This window comes from Parasteatoda tepidariorum, chromosome 9, assembly GCF_982258835.1.
Source record: "Parasteatoda tepidariorum strain Cologne lab strain chromosome 9, Ptep-v5.0, whole genome shotgun sequence".
NCBI classification, from domain to species: domain Eukaryota; kingdom Metazoa; phylum Arthropoda; class Arachnida; order Araneae; family Theridiidae; genus Parasteatoda; species Parasteatoda tepidariorum.
The window spans coordinates 38078522-38099710 of record NC_141763.1 but is presented as its reverse complement, the minus strand read 5'-3'; the positions used below and the strand labels follow the sequence as shown (position 1 = coordinate 38099710).

The following is a 21189-nucleotide window of genomic DNA, read 5'->3' as shown; positions in this document are numbered from 1 at the left end:
CTAAAAATGTATCGAAAAATGAAAGTATAAGTAAAAATGTAATACTAAAAATGTATCAAAAAAGAGAACTCGAGCAAAAGCTTCAATATTTGTTTACCATTGTTAATAAAATTAATGAATTCTTATTAAATTTGGATTTTTAGTATGCTAAACGCCTTAACAAATATTATTGGAATAAAAGGAAAGTTCATAATATAATGAATATGACAAGTTTTTTAAAAGAGAAACTTGTGAAAGAAAAAGTTATAAATTTAACAAAAAATATTCATTTTTTGACTGACTAAAAAGTATTCATTAATCAAATAAATGATACATTGCAATTCAAGCAATTTTTTTTGTTTAATAAAATTATTAATTCATATAACGGTTCAGAATATTTTTATCAATACAAGAATACTTACGCTCTTCACAGTTTGTGCCTTTGAATTTTATGGGACAACTGCATTTATAGGAATTTCCAGCACCTATGCAAGTGCCACCATTTTTGCAAGGATCTATTAAACTACATAAATCTGTCTCAATTTCACAGTTGGTACCTATAAAAAAAATTTATAATATTTTAAAGAAATTTGTTATGTATACATTTAAGTGTTATCCAAAAACATATAGTTTTCTAGGACATTTCACCAGGTACAGAGTTTGAGAACAAAATAAATGACAGGCAAAACAAACAACTAATGAAGTAAAAATAGGTTAAGATATAAGAAATAAGAGAATATGAAAACATATACAGTTTTAAACAGAGCGAAACATATCAATTTTGGAAGAAAAGAAAATTATAAACAAACTCTTTAAACTCTAAAAATTCAAATTTTTACACATGATCTTAATCCTTATCAATTGATAGATTTAAAGTTCTATTTTATTAATTTTCATACATATAGGTATATGCCAAATAAGATATTTTTAACAGACTAGTCATTTTTCAGTGTTTATAGACATGTAAAAGTCACCAAACATCCAAAAAAAAATTTCTGTTTTTTTTTTTTTTTTTTTTTTAAAGCATACCTAATAATGAAGTAGCTTTTGTGAAATATATTTTATTAACAAATGATCGAATAGCATAATTACACAGAAATGTTTAAGTTATTACATGATAGATTATTCAAGTTGCAAAAGAATGTCATAAAAACAGCTACGTACCACTATATCCTTCTCTGCATTCACAAACATATCCTCGAGGGGCACCATCATCTTCAACACAAATACCTTCATTTAAACATGGATTAGTTTCACAGGGTGTTCTGACACCACAATCTTCAACATTTGAAGAATCAATGGCTGAATTCACTAGATCTATATCAACTCCATTCACTTCAACCTAATTTTTAATTAAAAAGAATGCTACAGTTGTAAATTTAGAAAGAGTTCTATATCTCTAAGCTAACATTAACTAAGCTAAGCCTAAACTAACCAAGAAGCTCAACGCTTAATAGAATTAACTAATGTTCTAAATTTTCTGTCAACTAGTTAGATCTCAAATCTAGAATTAAGTGTTTTTTTAAAAAACATCACATGCTCTTCGACTAAGTTTTTTAACATCGATATTTTTTCGATTACTATCTATTAATATATTCAATAAAAAAAGTCTAATTGATGAGTAACACTTCTTGTACCTTTCTTGTCATAAGTGGTTGATTATCCCAGAAAGGTGAAAACAAATATTCATAACAAAATAACACACAAACAATACATTAAGCCATGATTTTTTAAGACAAAAAAATATAATAAAAACCTAATAAATCAATAAAAAAGTCATTATTTACTAAGATAAAAAAATGCACAAATTTAATAAATTACATTGAAAAAAGTAAATAAGTAATTTAAAAAAATTTTTGATATAAAAAACTACATGAACAATGTATAAAACTTACATGAGCAATGCAGCCTTCAAAACCATGCGTTACTTCTGTAAAGGGTGAGATATTTATTCTATGTTTGTCAACAGAACCAAAATAAAATGGTGTGTGCAAATTGAGTCCTCTGCTGACACCTGGCGACATTCCCTTCGAAGCAATACCATCATTCACAATAAGTGAACCCTCTCTCATATCTCTTTCGGCTACAATGCTCAACCACTCGTCTTGTAAAATAGGTTCATGGCTGCGAATAATAGCAGGTCCTGAAATGAAAGTAACATTTAAAAAAATGTATAAATAATATGTATTTATAAAAAATATTCTTGTTAAGTAAATGACTGCAGGGTCTTAGTTAAATATGTCATAATTACTTATAATGGCCACGGTGGTAAAGTAAATAAGGCATTTGCCTTTCAATGTGTATCATCATCACCCAACCATGGCCAAGCACTTAGCCTCATTTTAGGCCTCTATCTTTTAATTGCCATGGTAGGATTACCACATAATTTTGATCCTGGTCAGATGACGTGGACAGCGGCTGAACTGGTATCCCTCTCTTCAAACTTCCACACTTCAACCCACGATAGGACCTTCAGCCACAACAGATTTAATATGCACCTTGCTACGTATACACGCCTGTTGTTTTGTCAGACACCAGGATGAAACTCACACCCCTCAGCTCTCCAATCAGAGGTGGGAGCGACGTGCTGTCAATGTATAGGAGTGGGGATTTATCCCTGGTATAAGGTTGAAGTATACAATGATTCAGGCCTATAGGTACCAGCTTAACTAGAAGGTAAAGGTGGCCAGTGCACATCACTGACTACATTGCTACTGTAATGCCATCATTCTCAAAATTGAGAAGCTTTGACTCCCTTGGGTAACAACTGACTGTTGGCGAATGTTTCATTAATTTTTATTATAAAAAATTTTTTTGAAAAAGAATATATATATAGAAAAAAAGGCTGCATCATTTATTATTTAATTAAACTCAAAATAAACGACAAAAAAAGTTAATTATTTACCTGATCCCATGTCAAATCTGAACTCAACGCTCTTATTTTTGATAGCGATTGAAGTGAAATCGCCACTTCCATCTTCAGTATGAGCACAATAGGCAATCAAACAATCATCAGTATTCTGTGGTTTTATTTTCATATTCAGTTTCAGAGTAGTCAGCGCATTCGGTGTGGGATAGGCGACATATGCATCATCTGAAAATGCTGGCTCCACGATGATTATATCTAAAAAAAATAAATGGAAAAAGTTCTATTATTTTTAATGTTAAGAAGTTGAAAGACATAACCAGAGGTTCAGAAATCCAGTCACCTACAAAATATTACAGCTATCCTTCAATCTTTTGAAAATTAATAAGTCACCTAGAAACTTTGTAGGTCTCTGGATATAATCATCATAGAAATATCAAATGAGACAAAAAAATGTATTTCAGAGTGAAAAAACGAATTTAAAGGAAAAATATGTAAAATGATTATGTATAAATAAAAAGAATGGATTCATTCACATTTATGTTGAGGTGATATAAGTAAATCAAATATTGATTCTTGATTTGCAATAAACATTGAAAAATTGGATTAGATTAAAAAGAAGTCTGACATTATCTGAAAAATTAAACTTTCTAAAGAATATAGCATGAGTCAGAGTATGGCAGCAGTAAAAAATAAGAAATTTAAAAAATTCAATTAAATCTTGACATCATGTACTTAAAGGAAGTCACTGAAAGTTACATGACATCAAAAACTCAGGATACTGAAAGTTATACCACTTTAAAGATTTTAGTAAAAATAACAAATAAATGTGTTTAAAATTTTAACTGTGTAAAAAAATTATTGTAAACACTATGACATCAAAAAATCAAGGTATTAAAAACTGTAATGTATGGTTCAAGTAATAATTATGTTGGCATTTTAAAACTTCTATTGTTTGTTATTACATTTCTAAAAAAAAACATTAACATAAATCTATTTATTAGGAATCACATATATTCGTACATATATAGAGTTCATTTTTTATTCCAGATAAAAGGTTTTATTTATTTTTTTTTGTACAAAATTATTATGAGATGGGTTTTTATTTCTGTAAACAATTCTTGGAAAATATTTCATGAAATCAAGCAAGCAATAAATTGAGTACAAATTCCATTTCAATATAAAAAAATTTTAGGAAAATTACTCAATTTTACGAAATTTTCAAAATTTACAAAAGATAGGTATGTACTTTATTTACGTAACTGCACAATGGGCTATTGGCGACGGTGCGGGAAGCATGCTTGAGAATGATCCGAAGCACACCATCACAATTTTGATCCTCTGCAGAGGCGATGGCTCCTCTGCTTTGGTAGCCAGACAACTTGCGTGCGAAGTCTAGCACTTTATGATAGAACAGTTTAACGAGGACCAATACCGCGCACCCTCGGCTCCTACGCAGGCTGATCAAAATGGTCATCCACCCGCTTACTGACCACACCCAGTGATGCTCGACTTTGGTGTTCTACTCGGAACCGTGTCTTTACGATCAGTCCATGGAGGGACTTAAAATGTACAAAAACAAGAGAATTTTTCTGAAACCAGTGGACCAGGGGAAACTGGAACAATCCAGTAGTCTACCGGAAAATTCAGTAGAAGTGGTAGCTATGTGCTGCATTTTGTATTAGCAAAAGAGGATAAAAATTTACATTGAAACCAATATTCAAAGTTTATAACAACAAAAAATACCAGCATTCAATAAAATAGGTTTTATATATAAGAACCAATTTGTGAGGAAATCAATGAAAAAAATTACCTTTCTCGCATCGAAGGCCAGATTTCCTCATGGGGCAAAAGCATTCAAATCCCCCACCGGGTTTATTAAAGCATCTTCCTTCTCCACACACTCCAGGATAGCAAGCTTCACCAACTTTTTCACAGTCCCGACCAGAAAAGCCAGGTGGGCATATACAGTTGTAGCCGACCATTGTCAATGCTTCCTGACACACTCCTCCATGAAGACAGGGATTTCTGGAACATGTTTCACAAGTTGATATACCATAGGCCTCTGCTTCTCGAAGTAAGTTGTGTACCACTTTTCCAGTTTTGTAGTGGCTGATACAGCCTATGATAATATAAACATTTTTAAAACATCATCATTTAAAAGCTCAAATAAGAAATAGAAATAATAGTGAAGAGACTGGCAATTAATTTAAAAAAATGTGTATTAAGAAACTGTTATTTTACAATAGTAACAAGAATATATTCATAATAAAATATGCAATTATACTCCCTAGAAATGGTAGTTATTTATTATATCGAATGGCAAGTAAGACTTTCAATATTGCATATGAGCTACAACAATGGACTATTGATGACAGTCTATAGTTCGTTTAATCCTTAGTGATGATTGGAGTGTAAATTCAATTTTAAAGTTAATTTCTAAATTATGTTACACTCCAATCAACTTTATAATTGAATTTTTTTTTGTCATCGTCCATTTACCAATTTCAAAACAAAAATAATAATACAAAAATAGAATTAGAAATATCAATTTTATTATTTTAATTAAAATTGGCAAATGAAATCGAAATGCTAGTGACTATTAATATATTTAATTCTGAAGGATAAGAATAGCATTCTCAGTTAGTCTTACAGTGCTTGTGTACGGTGAATTTTTTAATATAAAGCTACTATAAAAACTAATAAATTTTTTATGGTGTAAACGTAAAATTTCAGTAAATCTCAAAATATTACCTAACAAAAGGGAGTAAACCAAACAATTTCAGAAATAACATAATATCCAGGAATATCATAATTTTCAGTCACTCTGTTAGTATTTAAAATAAAAAAAATTGATCAAAAAATTAAAAAAAATGAGTAATTATTCTAAAAATATGATTGCACATAGTTAAGACATCAGTTTTAATAAAGAATATTAAGACTATAAATTAGGTTTAAAAAATCTCTCCAATGTTCTACTTTTAAAAAAAATTATGGAAAACTGTGAGATATGTTCCGAAAACTTGAGTTCTATATTCCATAAAATGAACATAAATTCATTTTCAAAAAAAGTTATTAAACTTATAGTACAATTATAAAATAACATTTATACCAATAAATCCTCTAGTTGCACCAGCATTTTGCTCTATAGCAGAAAAGTCAGGAACAGAACCTATATACATTGGTTGTACTAAATCAAGTCCCAAGAACCTGCCTTGAGCTACTCCTGTGACTTCTGGCTGATTATCTACTTTCAAAGTACCTAAGGAAATGGAACATAGAATAATGAGTAAACTTAATTGGATGTAGATACTTTAAAACATACAGAAGTTTAACTGCATACGATATTTTTTTAACCAACATTATAAGAAAATGAAAGAAAAAAAAGAATAATAAGATTTTGAAAAAAAAAATTATGAAAAAATTCCACAAAATAATCTTTGAAATAACAATTTGTGTATTGATTTTAAATGCTGAAACTAAAAGAAATATTACTATGAAAAATCCTGTTTGAAGTCTTTTTGTTTTTATATGAATAAGTTAAAAGATCTGTGGTATTTACACACACTATGCAAAAGACTACTTAAACTGATAATAATATGATAATTCAAGAGAAAAATTTTCTATTGATCGCATTTACTAAAATATTTAACAAGTGTAAAATGAATTAACCCTTTATGTACCAATAAGATATCTAAGTCCCGCTAATATTATTCACAAATAACATGAGAATGGAACAAAATATCCCACTGCAACTTGCCTGTCTTTGTAATATGACTTTCCTTTATCATTACTAGTTGATTACACATGATTGTTTGAAGTTGAACATCACATATGGAACTATTTATTTGTTGATATTTGGTTTGAGGACATCATTCCATGTTTCCTCTATTCTCAGCTTTCTAACTTGATCAATTTTCCAAATAAATCTTTCACATTTTTTTTATTGGTTCATTAACATTTTCAACTGATTATAAAACAAAGTATCAAATCTTTCACATTACTTGTCAAGGTGTAAAAGATATTATTTAATAAGACAAAAAGTTTTGGGAATTTTTGTTAATTTTTTAATAATTTGGTAAAAATAAAGGGTTGAGAAATAAATACGATAAACTAAATTAATAACAAGTAATTAGCTTCACTAAGTGATTATAAAATAACTAGAAACTAATTTATTTAACAAATAATTAAATTAACATTTTTATTCTAAAGATTGCAAGAAAATACTTTTTAGCCAGGCCAGAAAACATGCAAGATTACATTTTTAACCAAATGCTTCAGACACATGCTATGATGAATGAAATTATATGGAAATAAAAGCTTCAAAATAGTAATTTATGTATAAAAAAGGAATAAGAGTATAAATGCATTTTTTATATATATATTTCCTAAATAAAGAAACCAGAGGAGATTTCAAAGTAAAGATGCCAGATATTTATATGTTATTAAAACAGAAAGCACAAACTTTATTTTACTTTACCATTTAAACTAGATGGATGAACTGACTTTTAAACTTACTACATTTCATTAAATAAAACACTAGACTTTATTTTACCTTTCTTCCTGTCTCTGGCAATGTGTACAACGTGCCATTTTCCCATTGCAACTGGTTCAGTACTTCGTATAGTAGCTAGACCTGAACCCAATTCAAATCGGAATTCAACATATCCATTGTTCAGAACCAAAGCAATAAAATCACCTTGTTGTTTTTGACCATTATAGAATAAGAGACCTGAAAAACATAAATTAATAAATTTTTATATGTTATAAACAATTTAACCAAATATTTGTCACACATTTTATAGCTAAAATGTTAAAAAAAAATTTTTTTGGAAAAAAAGACAAACATTATTGATAAAAGTAAATAATTTTTTTCAATAAAAAGTAATTGGTAATATTGTGTAATAGTGGTTACTTATTGTCGCAGATTAGAGTTAGTCACAGTGAAATAGATAAGTGAGTGAAAATACAGATCAGAAAAGTAAATTTCAAACCAGTTGAGTATAAATTTTTTGACACAAATGTCTCATTGCATAAATATGTTAGAACTGTAAAGCCGCACATATAGATAATGAAATTAACAAATTTATTTCATAGTCATGGTTAAGAACAGGGGTTTCCAACTTACATGAGGCCAGGGGTCACAATTAAAAACACAAATCAAATGGCGGGCCCCAACTTTATCAAAATTTTATGTAGGACTCTTTTATGTTTGAAGGAACACTAAATATTACAGTCAGATTTTTACCAAGTAGTACAAAACAAAAGTATTGAATTACAAATTAAAATAAGAAGTAGATTTTTAAAAATATTTAATTGCATGTTAAAAAATTCGGGCTACAATAACTTTAATGCGCACCCATGCATTAAACAATTAATGTGCAACAGATATCTAATTGTTAAGATATAAGACTTTAAAAAGGTTAGTATTAAAACTTACATAGTAGCACACAAAATGTTCAATGAGAGAATTGAGGTTTGTCTGCTACAGCCACCAGAGAATAGATATTTGCATTTTAAATTTAAAATTTACAAATGTGTGTGTAAATATTTTCGTCCAAAATGAATGGTTTCAAAAAGTTAAATTGGAGAATTTCTTCAAGAAAATTTCTGATACACATATACTAAATTATATTCACAATAAAAAAAAATTAAATAAAAAAGATCAACATACACGATTATTTTTGCATTTGAATAAACTTTTTCTTGAATGCAAAACCTGAGAATTTTTTTTCTTTTGCACCGTTGGGATGATAAATTTCACAGATACGAAGAAAGTAGGTTTTTATTAACAAGAAAAGTATTTTAAACCCACATAGATTTTTTTCGAAAATTGTCTGCAAAAAAATTACAACTAATACATTTCAGTTCTCGGGCCACAAAAAAAGGCTTTGCAGGCCGCCAGTTGGAAACCACTGGTTAAGAACATTAAGGGGTCATTTGAATGTTTTTAGAATAATCTTTCCCTTTTTATTTATTTATTTTACAAACAGAATCGAATAGAAAACCTATTTTTGAGTTTATGGCTACCAATGTTTAATTTTGTAACCTAGTAATATTGAAAACTCAACCTAACAAGGCAACTACTGGATCAATCATAGGGACGAATTAGCCTTTATAGAGGCCATTTTGGAAGCACATTTACGTTGCATTGAGAGTTAAAATCGGGAAAAGCTCCATGGTTAGCTGCCAATCAAGCGATTCCTTTACTTTAGTAAATTATCACGACTTCATATTTGGCTTGTTTTTTATTTATCCATCCTCTGAGAAAACAAATAAGTCAGTAGGAAAAAAAAACAGCCCATTGATGCGTCTACCCAAAAGTTTATTTTTACAACTATTAATGTTCAACTCCATAACCTTATAATTTTAAGCCCAATCCAAAAGACAAGGTAACTCCTGGACTAAGCATTAGGACAAATTAGCCTTTGAGGAGAACTTTTGATGGAACTAATCTTATTTACATGGAGAGGAAAATCTTGAGAACCTTCCACGATTAACCAGGTGGCAAGGGGATTCTAACCCATGTTCCACTGAGGATATTTTACGTCAGCACTATGGTCCGTGCGAGCCAGGAGCAGAATTCGTATCAACCAGCAAACGCGGGCATTTGAATCTAGGTCATCTCAATGGGAGGCGAAAACGCTCTAATCCCTAAGCCATCACGACTCAAATATAAACTATAGTTGAATCCTGGCACTCAGTATAATCTATACCAGGGCTGTCCAACTGCAAAGAGGCCACGGGCCAGAATTCCGGTCACTGATCACCTGGCGGGCCGCAGTTTGAAAAAGTTGAACAATAACCTCTTACCCCTTATACAATAACAATTAATAGTTGAACTATTAATTATAAAACAATGGAACAGAAGGATTATGAAACAATTTGCTTATATTTTAATGGGAAAACTGAGGGCGATCAGCCTGAATAAGAAGTTGGCGGGCCGCACAATATGTGCTGGCGGGCCAGATGCGGCCCGCCAGTTGGACAGCCCTGATCTATACTGATACTATTTCATAAAAAATCTTTGTAAAAATATTAGAGGTAAAAAGAACACTGCTAATACTAAAAAAAAATATGGATTTTAATCAAAATGAGACCCAAAGCTTACACCCAAAAGTTTAAAGAGAGAACAAGAAAATAATTTCACAATAATAGCGCCTAATAAATAAAAGTATCATAACAATGATAATTTTTATAAAAAGTACCATACCATTCATGCTTTCTGGTTTGAAAGCCAATTCTATTTCAAAGACTAAATAAGCATCTGCTAATGTAGGCATCTTCATGTAAGACAATGGAGTCTGTGAGAAGTAAGGAACCACTCCTATAAATAGAAAGAACATTTCATTTAAAATAAACATTCACATTTACTTCTTAAAATGATTTTAAATTTGGTTAAAAAACATTCACTTTATCTTGATTTTACAATTTTTTTTTAAACAATAAAATTGCTAAAATATCAAAAACAGTATGATTGGCATTTTTCATTATTGGCACAATTGGAAGAGATCGATAAATCATTATTTTTCTCTGTTTATTGAGGATTATTTAATTGTTAAAATTTAGTATTAGTGATTGAAATGGGCTAGAGGTGATGCTTAGTACTCTTTACCTATGACACTGCTACACACGTTTTCGCTATTAGCATGCAGATAGGATTAAGAGTATGTTGGTTTCGGTTTTGATTGTCAAACTAATAAAATATTTTTTAAGCATGAAAACTGTATAGCACTCAAAACTGTATTAAAAAATAGACATGGCTTTCCTCAAATGGTATATTTGATATCACAAATAGATAATACATATTTTTTTTTTATTTTGTTAAGAGGTTACAAGTGGAATTTAAAATTCTATGGAGCCCATTGAAATTCTTCCAAGTTTGACGATAATATTGAGCCCGAAATTAAAACAAGCACAATTAAAAGCTAAGCACATTTTGACTCGTTGATTGTGGTTATTATCTATTAAAACACACTTGATAAAAATTTCTCCATAATAAATTTGTATGCTATGAACTCTGATATTTACATTTATTAAATATTTATTTATAATACAAAGAAGCTGTATATTTGATCTATGTAGCTAAAAATAATCTTAAAAATACTATTGCTTGAATTATAACATTTGTTTACAGCAAAGAGAAATGTAAAGTCACAACGCAAAAACTTTTCTATTATTTTAAATTATAATTTTTAATAGATAACCAAAACTTATACAAAAATAAACTATAAAGGAGATTGGATATTAAATTCCATAGAGATTCCTTAAAACATCAATACCACATTAAATGTTATAATTTTTATCTATCTATAGTTGATATCTATTTCTTGAAATTGAAATTTCGTTATAGTGTAGGAATGCACAAATAATCATCAGTTGTAAGATATCCATTGTTTTAAAAAAACAATGACAGTTAATGAATTTTTGACAGCATAATTAGAATAGGAAAACATGCCCTTTCAAGTTATGTATGCATTATATCTAGTAGTGCAAGGTTGTACTGGCATAAAAACAGTACATCAAAATTTGTATTTTAAATTTAAAATCTTACCTGTGACAATCAAAATTTTAGGGATATCAATAGTTCCTACATGACTTCTAGCTGTACAAATATATGTTCCTGCATCTTCACCTTTTACATCAGCAATTGTTAATTGACCTTCATTAACAGTTGCATCAGAAGGCAAAATACCACCTTGTTTGTACCATGTGTAAGCAACTGGAGGGTCCAGAGTTGTTTTACAGTCCATTACAACCGTTGAGCCGAACGGTGCAGTACGAGTCTCAACTAAATCAGGTGTAAGAGTGGGTGGAACTAAAACATAGATAAGATCATAAGTTTAAGTACTAAATTAGCATAGTTTAAACTTATTGGTACTAAAAATACTTACATTAATATTTCCATGTTAAGGAAATGCATGAAAGTATAAAGAATACAATTTTACATTTTCTACAATGGATAATAATGAAACATGGGATTGTAAAGTAATATAGAAGAATAATATAAAACTTCACTTGAAAGCATTATAAGACTTAATTATAAAACAATAAGAACCAAATAACTTTTCTACTTAGTTTGGACATTTATTTCAACAGTAAAAATACAACAAACTACATTTTTAGTACAAAACTAAATGCAATTTTCTTTTCTTTATGGGTTTACTTTTTCTTATGAATTTGTATTGAACATAAAATCCCAAAAGGGCATGCAAAAAAATTTCATATAAAATATTTAGAAAAAATAACAGATTTTACATTTTTTTTTAATATTTGAAGCAGTTTTGTTGCTTTTTTGCAGCTTATCATTGTTTTATAATAATATTATTTTATGAAATTATTTATTTATTAACTCATTCTTATGTAAGCCAATTAATTTTTAAAAAAAAAACTTTTTTATTTCTTATAATAGATTGCATTCACTCCAATTTTAAGAAAAATTTCTGTTAGGATTACATATTTTTAGCCAAAAATGTATTGGGGGATTTTTTTAAACATAAAGGGCTTTAAAAAAATAAACTTATAATAAATATTTCTTTTTCCCAAGTTATTTTTAAGAAGCAACACATATATTTACAATTTTTTTTTACAACAACAGCATAAAACTAACTAATAAATTTATACTATAGAAAACATTTACTTGCAGTTGTTATTATCAATCAGTCATCACTTTACTACCATATAATGCATTTCACACAATAAATTTTCTATATTATAATGTCAAAAAATATTGTTAAGCATTAAATTTTCCAAAGCTTGAGAACTCATCTTCATTCTAGACAATAACACAACTGCATACATAACAAATATGTACCATAATCAATAAAATAGTTACTTTTTCACTTACCTTGCATAGCAAGAACATAATCATCATTGAATGTTCCAACATAACTTTCAACACTGCATCGATAAACCCCACCATTTTCTGGCATCACTCCATTGATAACCAGAATAGGTCCACGAATTCTAACATTTTCTGGTAAGGGTCCTTCTTGAGCAACTTTGTACCACGAAATTCGAGCAGAAGTATCTCCTGTTACTTTGCATCGGAGGTCAAGAGTATCACCCATATTTACAATGTCTTTGTTAGCTTCAATCTTCACTTCCAAGGTAGGTACAGCTTTAAATAAAATTGAGATGTTTGAAACAATTAAAATTATTTTTTTCAAATAAAACTTTAATTAAAATTCAATTGCAATAATGCATTTAATCAACACAGTACACAGTCACACTAATTCTCTAAATTTCACGTATAACAAAGAAAAAATTCTTAAAACTGCTGAGCCTCTGTAAAAAGTCTATTCTTTTTCCTGCAGCACTTTGGAAAAAGCATGACTCATTTAACACGGCTGTAGCGCAATGGTAAAAGCATAACTCATTCAACTAGGGGTAAACAGGGAGAAGTGTATTCGATCCTGGTAGACGCCAAAACCAGCATGCAAACACAGCAAAGTTCACATTAAATCTTTAAGGGCTGAAAGTTCTCAAGCTGGTTGTGGTGTGGAAGTGTTGAGAAGAAGGGATACTATCTCAGATGCTGTCTATGTTGTCTCACTGGGTAACAATTATGTGGTATTTCTGTCATGTCTGTTATAGGATAAAACCTTTAAAAATGAGACTAGGTTCTTGGCCATAGTAGGCTGGTGTGTATCTATTCAGTATGATTACTTTAAGTAGTTATTTTTTTTATTAATTTTGAATGAAAGACTAATAAAATTTATTAATCTATTTTGACATTTGTAAAATATTCGAAGACATAAATTAAAACAAGAGTTAAAAAATCATAGTTGACATAATAATAGGAAGATATTAACCTCTGACATTGAGAATAACATAATCTCTTGTACGTCCAGCACTGTTAGTGGCAGTACAAATATATCGACCAGCATTTTCCATTCGAAGATCTCTCAACCTTTAGGAATTAAAGTACGACAACAATTTTAGAATAAATATACAAAACAAAACAATTTTTGGAAGATCAAAAATAGTTAACTACTAAAACACATAAAAAAATTAATAAAAGGTAGATTATTATATTAATAAGTAATATGCACGCAAAATTTTGTAAAAGAACATTTTTTGAAGTTAAAGAGAAATTGGAAAGTTAATATTTTTAGTAAAAAAGAGATATTTAATATTCAAATACATATTTTTATTGTGATTGTTTTAACCAACTACAGCTGCCAGCAATTAAAATAAAGGAATTATATAAAATTTAAGAGGGCTTCAAAGTTCATTTGATGCATGATTTAGTTTAATAAAGGATCAAAATAACAATACTATTGATGACACTGTTTACAAATTCATTTTAAAGATTTTATTTCATATATTCTTATTAATTGACTTAAATTTAAATAAAACAAAAAAAAAGACTTTTTAAAACTGATTAAAAAAGTGATTATCATAATTTACGTTATAAAACTTTGAAGCTTCTTTTTACAAGTTTCTAACTGAAATATAAAGTTAATAATGATACATACCACAGTTCATTATTGATAACTCTTGCATTTTCTGGTAAAGGTCCTCCATCTTTACTCCATTCCAACTGTGGTGCAGGAGATCCAGAAACTGCACATTTCAATTGTGCATTAGATCCAACAAATGCAGTTTCTTCTTTCCTCACATAATCAAGGGGTGATTCTTCTGCAATATTCAAATGATTTAATCATCACAAATAATTTAAGAGTTCTGCTAATATTTTGTTCTTAATTTCTAAAGCAAGAAAACATGATAAGAAACATATACTTTGCTCAGAAAAAGTGGAACAAACTTTAAAGGGAGGTAGGGGGCATCACAAGGATTCAGAATTGCATAGCAACCTACAGTTGGAAACTTCATGAAAAAGCAGTATGACAGGTACAAGAAACAAGGAGACACAAGATGGAGATCAACTGAAATATTTATTGGTCAAAGATATTGCATGTGCTGTGAAAGAGGATATGTGAAAACGTCAAAAATAAAATTCAAAGTTTCCATCATTGCTAGTGATGCAGGTGTTACACAATCAGGCCATGGATTGGCGGACTCCCTCAAATATACCTGGATTTTGTTGGATACCTGCAGCAGTACAGACGATACTTACAAATGAATTCATTTCACAATCCACAGGCGTTGTGTACACAGCACTTTTCAGTGCACTCCAAGGAAAGAAATCCATACTGTTTAAATCAGGAGAACGTAGTAGCCAGGAAACCGGTCCACCACGCCCAATCCATCTTGTCAACAACACAAAATAGCGGCGATCAAAAAACATTTTCAACCATCGGTTGCTGTACAAATCTGAATTCTTTCGATGTCCCTTACCTCCCCTAAAAAAGGTCCTAAACTGTTGAAACCCCAGTTACTTTCCCTCAGATCACCTTTTGAGATCCACTGACTTAGTCAATTGACATACATTATGCAGAAATTACCCACATACTCCTTAAACTGTTTAATAAACAATAATGAGCAATTTTACTTGTTTGAAACAACTATTAAATGAAAATCTAAATAATAGAAAAATGATTGGCTCTTACCATTAACAATAACTTCCGCTACTCCTTCAGCTTTTCCAGCTGCGTTCACTGCTGTACATAGATATCTTCCCGCGTCATTAGCTGTAATGCCTTGGAATGTCAACACTCCTCCACCTTGCACCATGCTAGGTGCTAAATTGCCTCCTATGCGACTCCAGTCAATGGATATGGGCTGATCCCCGATAGCAGAGCACTGTATGCGAACAACATCACCTGGTCTTGCTGTTTGTCGAGGTGGATTTAATATTATTCTCGGAGGAGCTGTAATTGAGATTATAGAACTTCAGTAAGAGCTTCACAATAAAATTAATGCTAATAAATCAAAATTAATTCTACAAAACTTTTTAAAACTATTTAATATAAGATACTTTTTGAAAAATTACAAATACTCTAAAAATACAGGGTTACAAATCACAAAATGCAATATTTTTAAAAGCCATGTATTAATAAATAACTTAAATTATTACTATTAAAAGAAGGTTAAAATGAAACCTAGAAATAAATCAAATCATTCTAGAATGGTGAATTATTCAAATTATTTAGACAATATTACCTTTGAAATAAATATGGCTCTAAATGTTATGTAATTTATCATATTTTTCGACAGCAACGAATACAAAAGAAAATATAGAACTTCTTACCTCTAGCCCAAACACCTTATGTAGCAATAAATAAAATATAAACATATTTAAAAAATTTAAACAAACTATATAATATTATTAACAATATGCAAGCAACATTACAAATTAAATGAAATTTTAATAACCTACCAACAACTGCTAGACGAGCTCTGGCCGTGAAAAGAATTATGTCTCCTTCAACTATGCCAAGACATGAATATTCACCAGCATCATCAGGTTGGACATTGGATATGATTAATATTCCATCCTGCAATCTATGATTAACAGGCATTTGTCCACCATCTGTTCTGGTCCATTTCAAATAGACATCCCTGTCAGTGCCTGGTAAAATATCAATTGTATTAGACATTCTACAAATAACTTGTATTGAAAATAATGCATTTCACACTTCTATACTAAATATTTAAAAAAAAATGTTTATTTCATAAAAAGTTTACCTCTAACAAAACAACGGAGTTCCACACTGCTGTTTACAGTTGCAGTAGTAACTCTGTCCTCAACCATTACTTCTGGTACGACTGAATCTGTTTCTTCAACTAATAAAAAATAATAAAATACAAACTTCATCATGATGATAACTAAATTAATCGCAAACTAATACTAAAGTTAGTTGAAAGATAATAACTGAAGAAGTTCAAATGAATGAATATAAATGAAAAATATAATATTTGATTTAAGACACCAAAAATAATTAATTAAGATTGATAGGTTAGACATGAAATTAAAACAGATATTTTTCATTCAATCCTACATTAATCAAGCAAAACTATTCAAATTTATAAAAAAAAAATGCATTAAATCAGGGATGAGAGTAGTCAGAAAGTAAAAAAAGAGGAAATCCAAGAATGAATATATATATATACTATGTAGAAGCCATGATATCTAAAAATTTGACAAAAAAAGTGTGATTTTTAAACCAAGTGAATATAAATCTCGATGATAAATTTTAAAATTGTATAGATATGAATCCTGATATGTGGCTTTTAAATCTTGCGAATATAAAACTCGACATTGAATTTCAAAAATACAAAAAATCATAATGCGTAATTTTCAGATCGCGTAAATACGAATCACGATGCATAATTTTTAAATTGAGTAAATAAAAATAGCAAAGCGTAACTTTTAAATCAGGTAAATACAAAAATCGATGTTTGGTAATAATACCGTTATTTTAAAATCATATTTATCAATTCGTTTGCTTTTGAGCCAGCAAACAGTAAGCAGCGACGTCTGAATTACGAAAGTACTAGCTATCTGGCGGGCGGGGGAGGCAATACGAAAAATCTTATTTTCTGTGCGTAAAAGCGGAGGGAATAGCTAAAATAAATAGAAATGAGGAAGGATTGGCAGCTATGTAGTTTGAATTTTCTGTTTCTCTTTGAAATTCGGAAATAATTATTCTATTTCAACGACTGAATTTCCAGAAAAACCGGAATATTTGTAAAAAAAGAAACTTTTAGACAATCAGAGTTTTTGATAATCGGAGTTTTTGATAAAAAGGCTGAAATTCGAGAGACAAAAGCGGAAATCCGCTAAAACGCGGGAAAATCTCCTTCCTGATAATGTGTTATAATTTTCTTAATATGACTTAATATTATATAATAATTTATAATTTGACTTAATGTATTATAGGAATAAACTTTTATATGAAATATCTTGGTTTATCAATGAAAAACGAGGAAATAAAAATATTTAACTACACATAATTTTAATTTTATTTATTGGATCTTATATGATATAGAGACTGAAGTAACAAGACAAAACACAAACAATAGATGAAATTTTAAACTAACCAATTAGCTGGATGCGTTCTTCTGTAATGCCAGCTGTGTTGCGAGCAGAACAAATATAAACTCCAGAATCACTTTGGGAGACTCTTCGTATTTCCAAGATAGCCTTACCGTCTTCAGATTCTTCTGCAGCAGCATAAGAAACAAGAGGATGCCTCAACTTTCTCCAAGACACATTTGGTCTGGGATCACCTTCTGATAAGCATTCAAACCTAACAGTTTCTCCAGGTCTTACACGGTATGGGTTAGCTTGAGTAATTTTGACAGTTGGTGCACCTATATTAAAATTTAAAAAAAAAAATAATAATTTATAATTTTTTTTTTTGATGAGTCAATGGTTGGCCGATAAAATAAACTTTAAGAGATTTTAAATTTCACATTTCAACTACATAAAAATTCAACTCACGCAAAATAATGTTTATTATGTTGCTAATCATATAAATCTAAAATTCATAGATCGTCTCTCTCTCTCTCATATGCCTGTTAAGGTAGAGGGGTGCGATTGTTCTTGTTTTCCAGTGGCGCCATCTATGGCTAAGAATTCGACTTTTGCCACACCATACGTCATACCCGTTTATAGGTGGACCCATTCATACATCCATCCACAGATCGTAATTTTGACCTGAATCAGAGAATGATCGATCTCTCCAATCCATTACCCCCAGATGTATTGATTTGTAATGGGAACATGGAGGACTTTGTGACTCGACAGATTTAAGGTGCATCAGTCACTATTTACTACATGGGGAGTCTTTGGTCAGCAGGGTTTGAACCAATTCATAGATCATAATCCTGTTATTTGACAAAAACTGATAGCCAAAATTTTTTTAATGTACATAATAGAAAAATATTTCATTCCATTTATGGAAATCTATTCTGATTTACTAGATTTTATAATAATTATGAATTTTGAATTTTCCTAATAGAATGATGGAAATATAAAAGTGTTTAACTAAGCATCCTTAACTTTCAAAATGATGTAAGTCAGCATGAGAAATAACTAGTCAATAAATAAACCAATTTCATTCTTCACGTAATGAAATAATATAGTTTTTAAACTCTAAGGAACAAGGATCTTGATTAAACAAAACTTAATTTTCCTTGAAAATCGATGATGTTTATAACATAGACTTATAAACGATTGATGACAAAATTTCTTCGTTTACATGCAGTATCTTAAAGTATCATAAAAATTAAATATTTTAATAGAAAAATTCTCTTCAAGGTTCAAAATTTTCTGGAGGAAGAAGTTTTAAACTGGGAAAGGTAGTTAAAAGTAAAAATATATTCATTACATTTAAGTATTCAAAATAATTTGTAAAAATAATAACTTTTTTGATAAATTTCTGTCTTTTGAAATTGTTTTACAAAAAGACATACATAATCTAATATTTTTTACCAAGTCTTTCGTAAAAGTACAAACAAATCTTTGATAAAGAATAATGTAATGCTATACACTGATTGAATGTAGAGTGTAATGGCATAAGAGCCAGGTGCAGCAACCTTTGCCAAATTCTAGGTTTAAGTAAAGGCCTCCCAATATATTATACAGAAACGAATAAATAAATTTAAATGGCTCTAGAAATTCTCTCTGATGAAAAAACAAAAGGGAGGAAAAACAAAGAAAGATAATTTGGGCATCAATGGATTGTGGGACCTACATTGACTTAAATATAAACCACTTTTACAACGCAGAGGGGAAAGAAGTCTCAGATTTTTTTAAAAATAATGCTTTGTTTTAGACAGAATTATTTGCTTTCTTCATACAAAACATACCTTGAATTTGAAGAACAGCCTGTGCAGTTGTTCTTCCTCCTGAGTTTTCAGCAGTGCAAATGTATGTACCTTCTTCATCTCCAGTTACTTTGTTAAACCTACATAATAATAAGTAAAGATTATGCATATATATATTTGTATAGACCATAAGATAAAACAAATACAATGAGGAAAGAAATAAAAAGGAAAACATTTTTTTAAAAAGAAAAAATATTTAGGAATTTTTAAAAATTAAAAGAGAAATAAATAAAAGGCCAGAATACAAAAAGATATAATCTCTTTGTCAGCTCACATGATTATATCTACAAAATAAAGTGTTTTCTAATATTGTATTAATATGGCCAAAGCAAAATATATCAATACAATATCAGATAGCATTCTAATTTGCAGATGTGTGAGCTGATCAGGAGATTCTTTTTTCATTATTTTGTTCTTGCAGCCTTTTAATTTATTTACATTTTTAAAAACTTGTAATTATTTTTAATAATTTTTCTCATTTTTAAAAAAAAAAAACTTCAAATTTTTTTTCTTGTTTTCTTTGTATTTCTATCTTATTATATGGATTCTATGTATATTACACTTGCAGCTTTTGCACAGTTAATAAAACTAATTAATTCTTAATTTTTTGGTAATTTCTTAATTATATAAAGTTACTCCTTATAATAAATCTATTAAAAAGGATAATTTTTATCTTAAGGGGACACTTCACGATGGAAAACCCAAAAATCGACCAAATTATACTTTTTTCAATTTTTGTTTCAAAAAATAATACTTATATCTAGCTACAATTTAAAAGAAAAATGTTTCAATTTCATTCATTTTTTGCAAAGTTATAAGCATTTCAAGATTTGTAAACAAGGTTATGTAAACTGTCTGTTTTTATAGTTAAACTGTTTTTTCTCAATGTTGTTTTTTACGATAATATTCAAACTTCGAAAAGTTCCTTGCGCATGAGTTTTGAATAAATCTTTATTTTTTTCTCATATATATGATTGGTCTAATGTTCCGTAACCAATGTGATATAAATAAAAGCTGAATACTCACTGAATATTTTTTAAATTACTTTAAATTGTTATTTAAATTTAAATTTTTAAAAATTATATAAAGACTATGATATTTTGATTTTTTATTTGTTTAAAATTAAGTGCTAAGTTGTTCAAACACATCCAATTTTATTTATACTTATTCAAACTGTAATATAAATGAGTTTCATACAGCTACGATAAAAACTCATGCGCAGGAAACATTTTGAAATATTGGAACATTTAGTAATTTAACTTGCGGATAAATTATTAAAAAAATTATAACTTTTCAACAAATTAATATTTTTGCTTCAAATTTTGGGAATATCTTTCTAAATGCTTTATTCACAATCTATGAAATTTTCATTAAAATTGGTTGATATTTAAAAAAAATCATTTTGAACCTGAAGTGTCCCCTTAAGGTAATTATTATTCTTTGCTTTGAAATGACGTAAAGGAATGCATCTTGAAGAGAAAATCTATGTTTATACCATCAAGTTTTTATTATATATATATATATAATGTTAATATTAATGCTTTTTAATGTTTTTTTCTTTTTCTTTTATTTTATTTTCTGTTTTTACATGTTACTTATTTTTA

The 21189-nt window shown here is 29.1% G+C and overlaps 1 protein-coding gene across 24 annotated transcripts in view; it reads right to left on the bottom strand.

The window, feature by feature from the left end:
* The window catches only part of trol (terribly reduced optic lobes), a 287076-nt gene that overhangs the window by 8038 nt on the left and 257849 nt on the right, over window positions 1-21189 (bottom strand). For 22 of the 24 annotated variants that reach the window (XM_087151601.1, XM_087151610.1, XM_087151613.1 and 19 more), the window contains 18 exons: window positions 19568-19665; window positions 17795-18067; window positions 16439-16537; window positions 16131-16322; window positions 16002-16016; window positions 15361-15621; window positions 14326-14488; window positions 13660-13757; window positions 12693-12965; window positions 11400-11663; window positions 10059-10172; window positions 7401-7577; window positions 5958-6107; window positions 4659-4967; window positions 2885-3103; window positions 1875-2122; window positions 1144-1321; window positions 402-536 (listed from right to left, as the gene is read on the bottom strand). In XM_087151601.1, coding sequence (XP_087007727.1) covers window positions 402-536; window positions 1144-1321; window positions 1875-2122; window positions 2885-3103; window positions 4659-4967; window positions 5958-6107; window positions 7401-7577; window positions 10059-10172; window positions 11400-11663; window positions 12693-12965; window positions 13660-13757; window positions 14326-14488; window positions 15361-15621; window positions 16002-16016; window positions 16131-16322; window positions 16439-16537; window positions 17795-18067; window positions 19568-19665 — 3266 coding nt within the window. The remainder of the gene's footprint in view (window positions 1-401; window positions 537-1143; window positions 1322-1874; window positions 2123-2884; window positions 3104-4658; window positions 4968-5957; window positions 6108-7400; window positions 7578-10058; window positions 10173-11399; window positions 11664-12692; window positions 12966-13659; window positions 13758-14325; window positions 14489-15360; window positions 15622-16001; window positions 16017-16130; window positions 16323-16438; window positions 16538-17794; window positions 18068-19567; window positions 19666-21189) is intronic. The other 2 variants (XM_087151596.1, XM_087151595.1) reach the window with 2 other exon arrangements.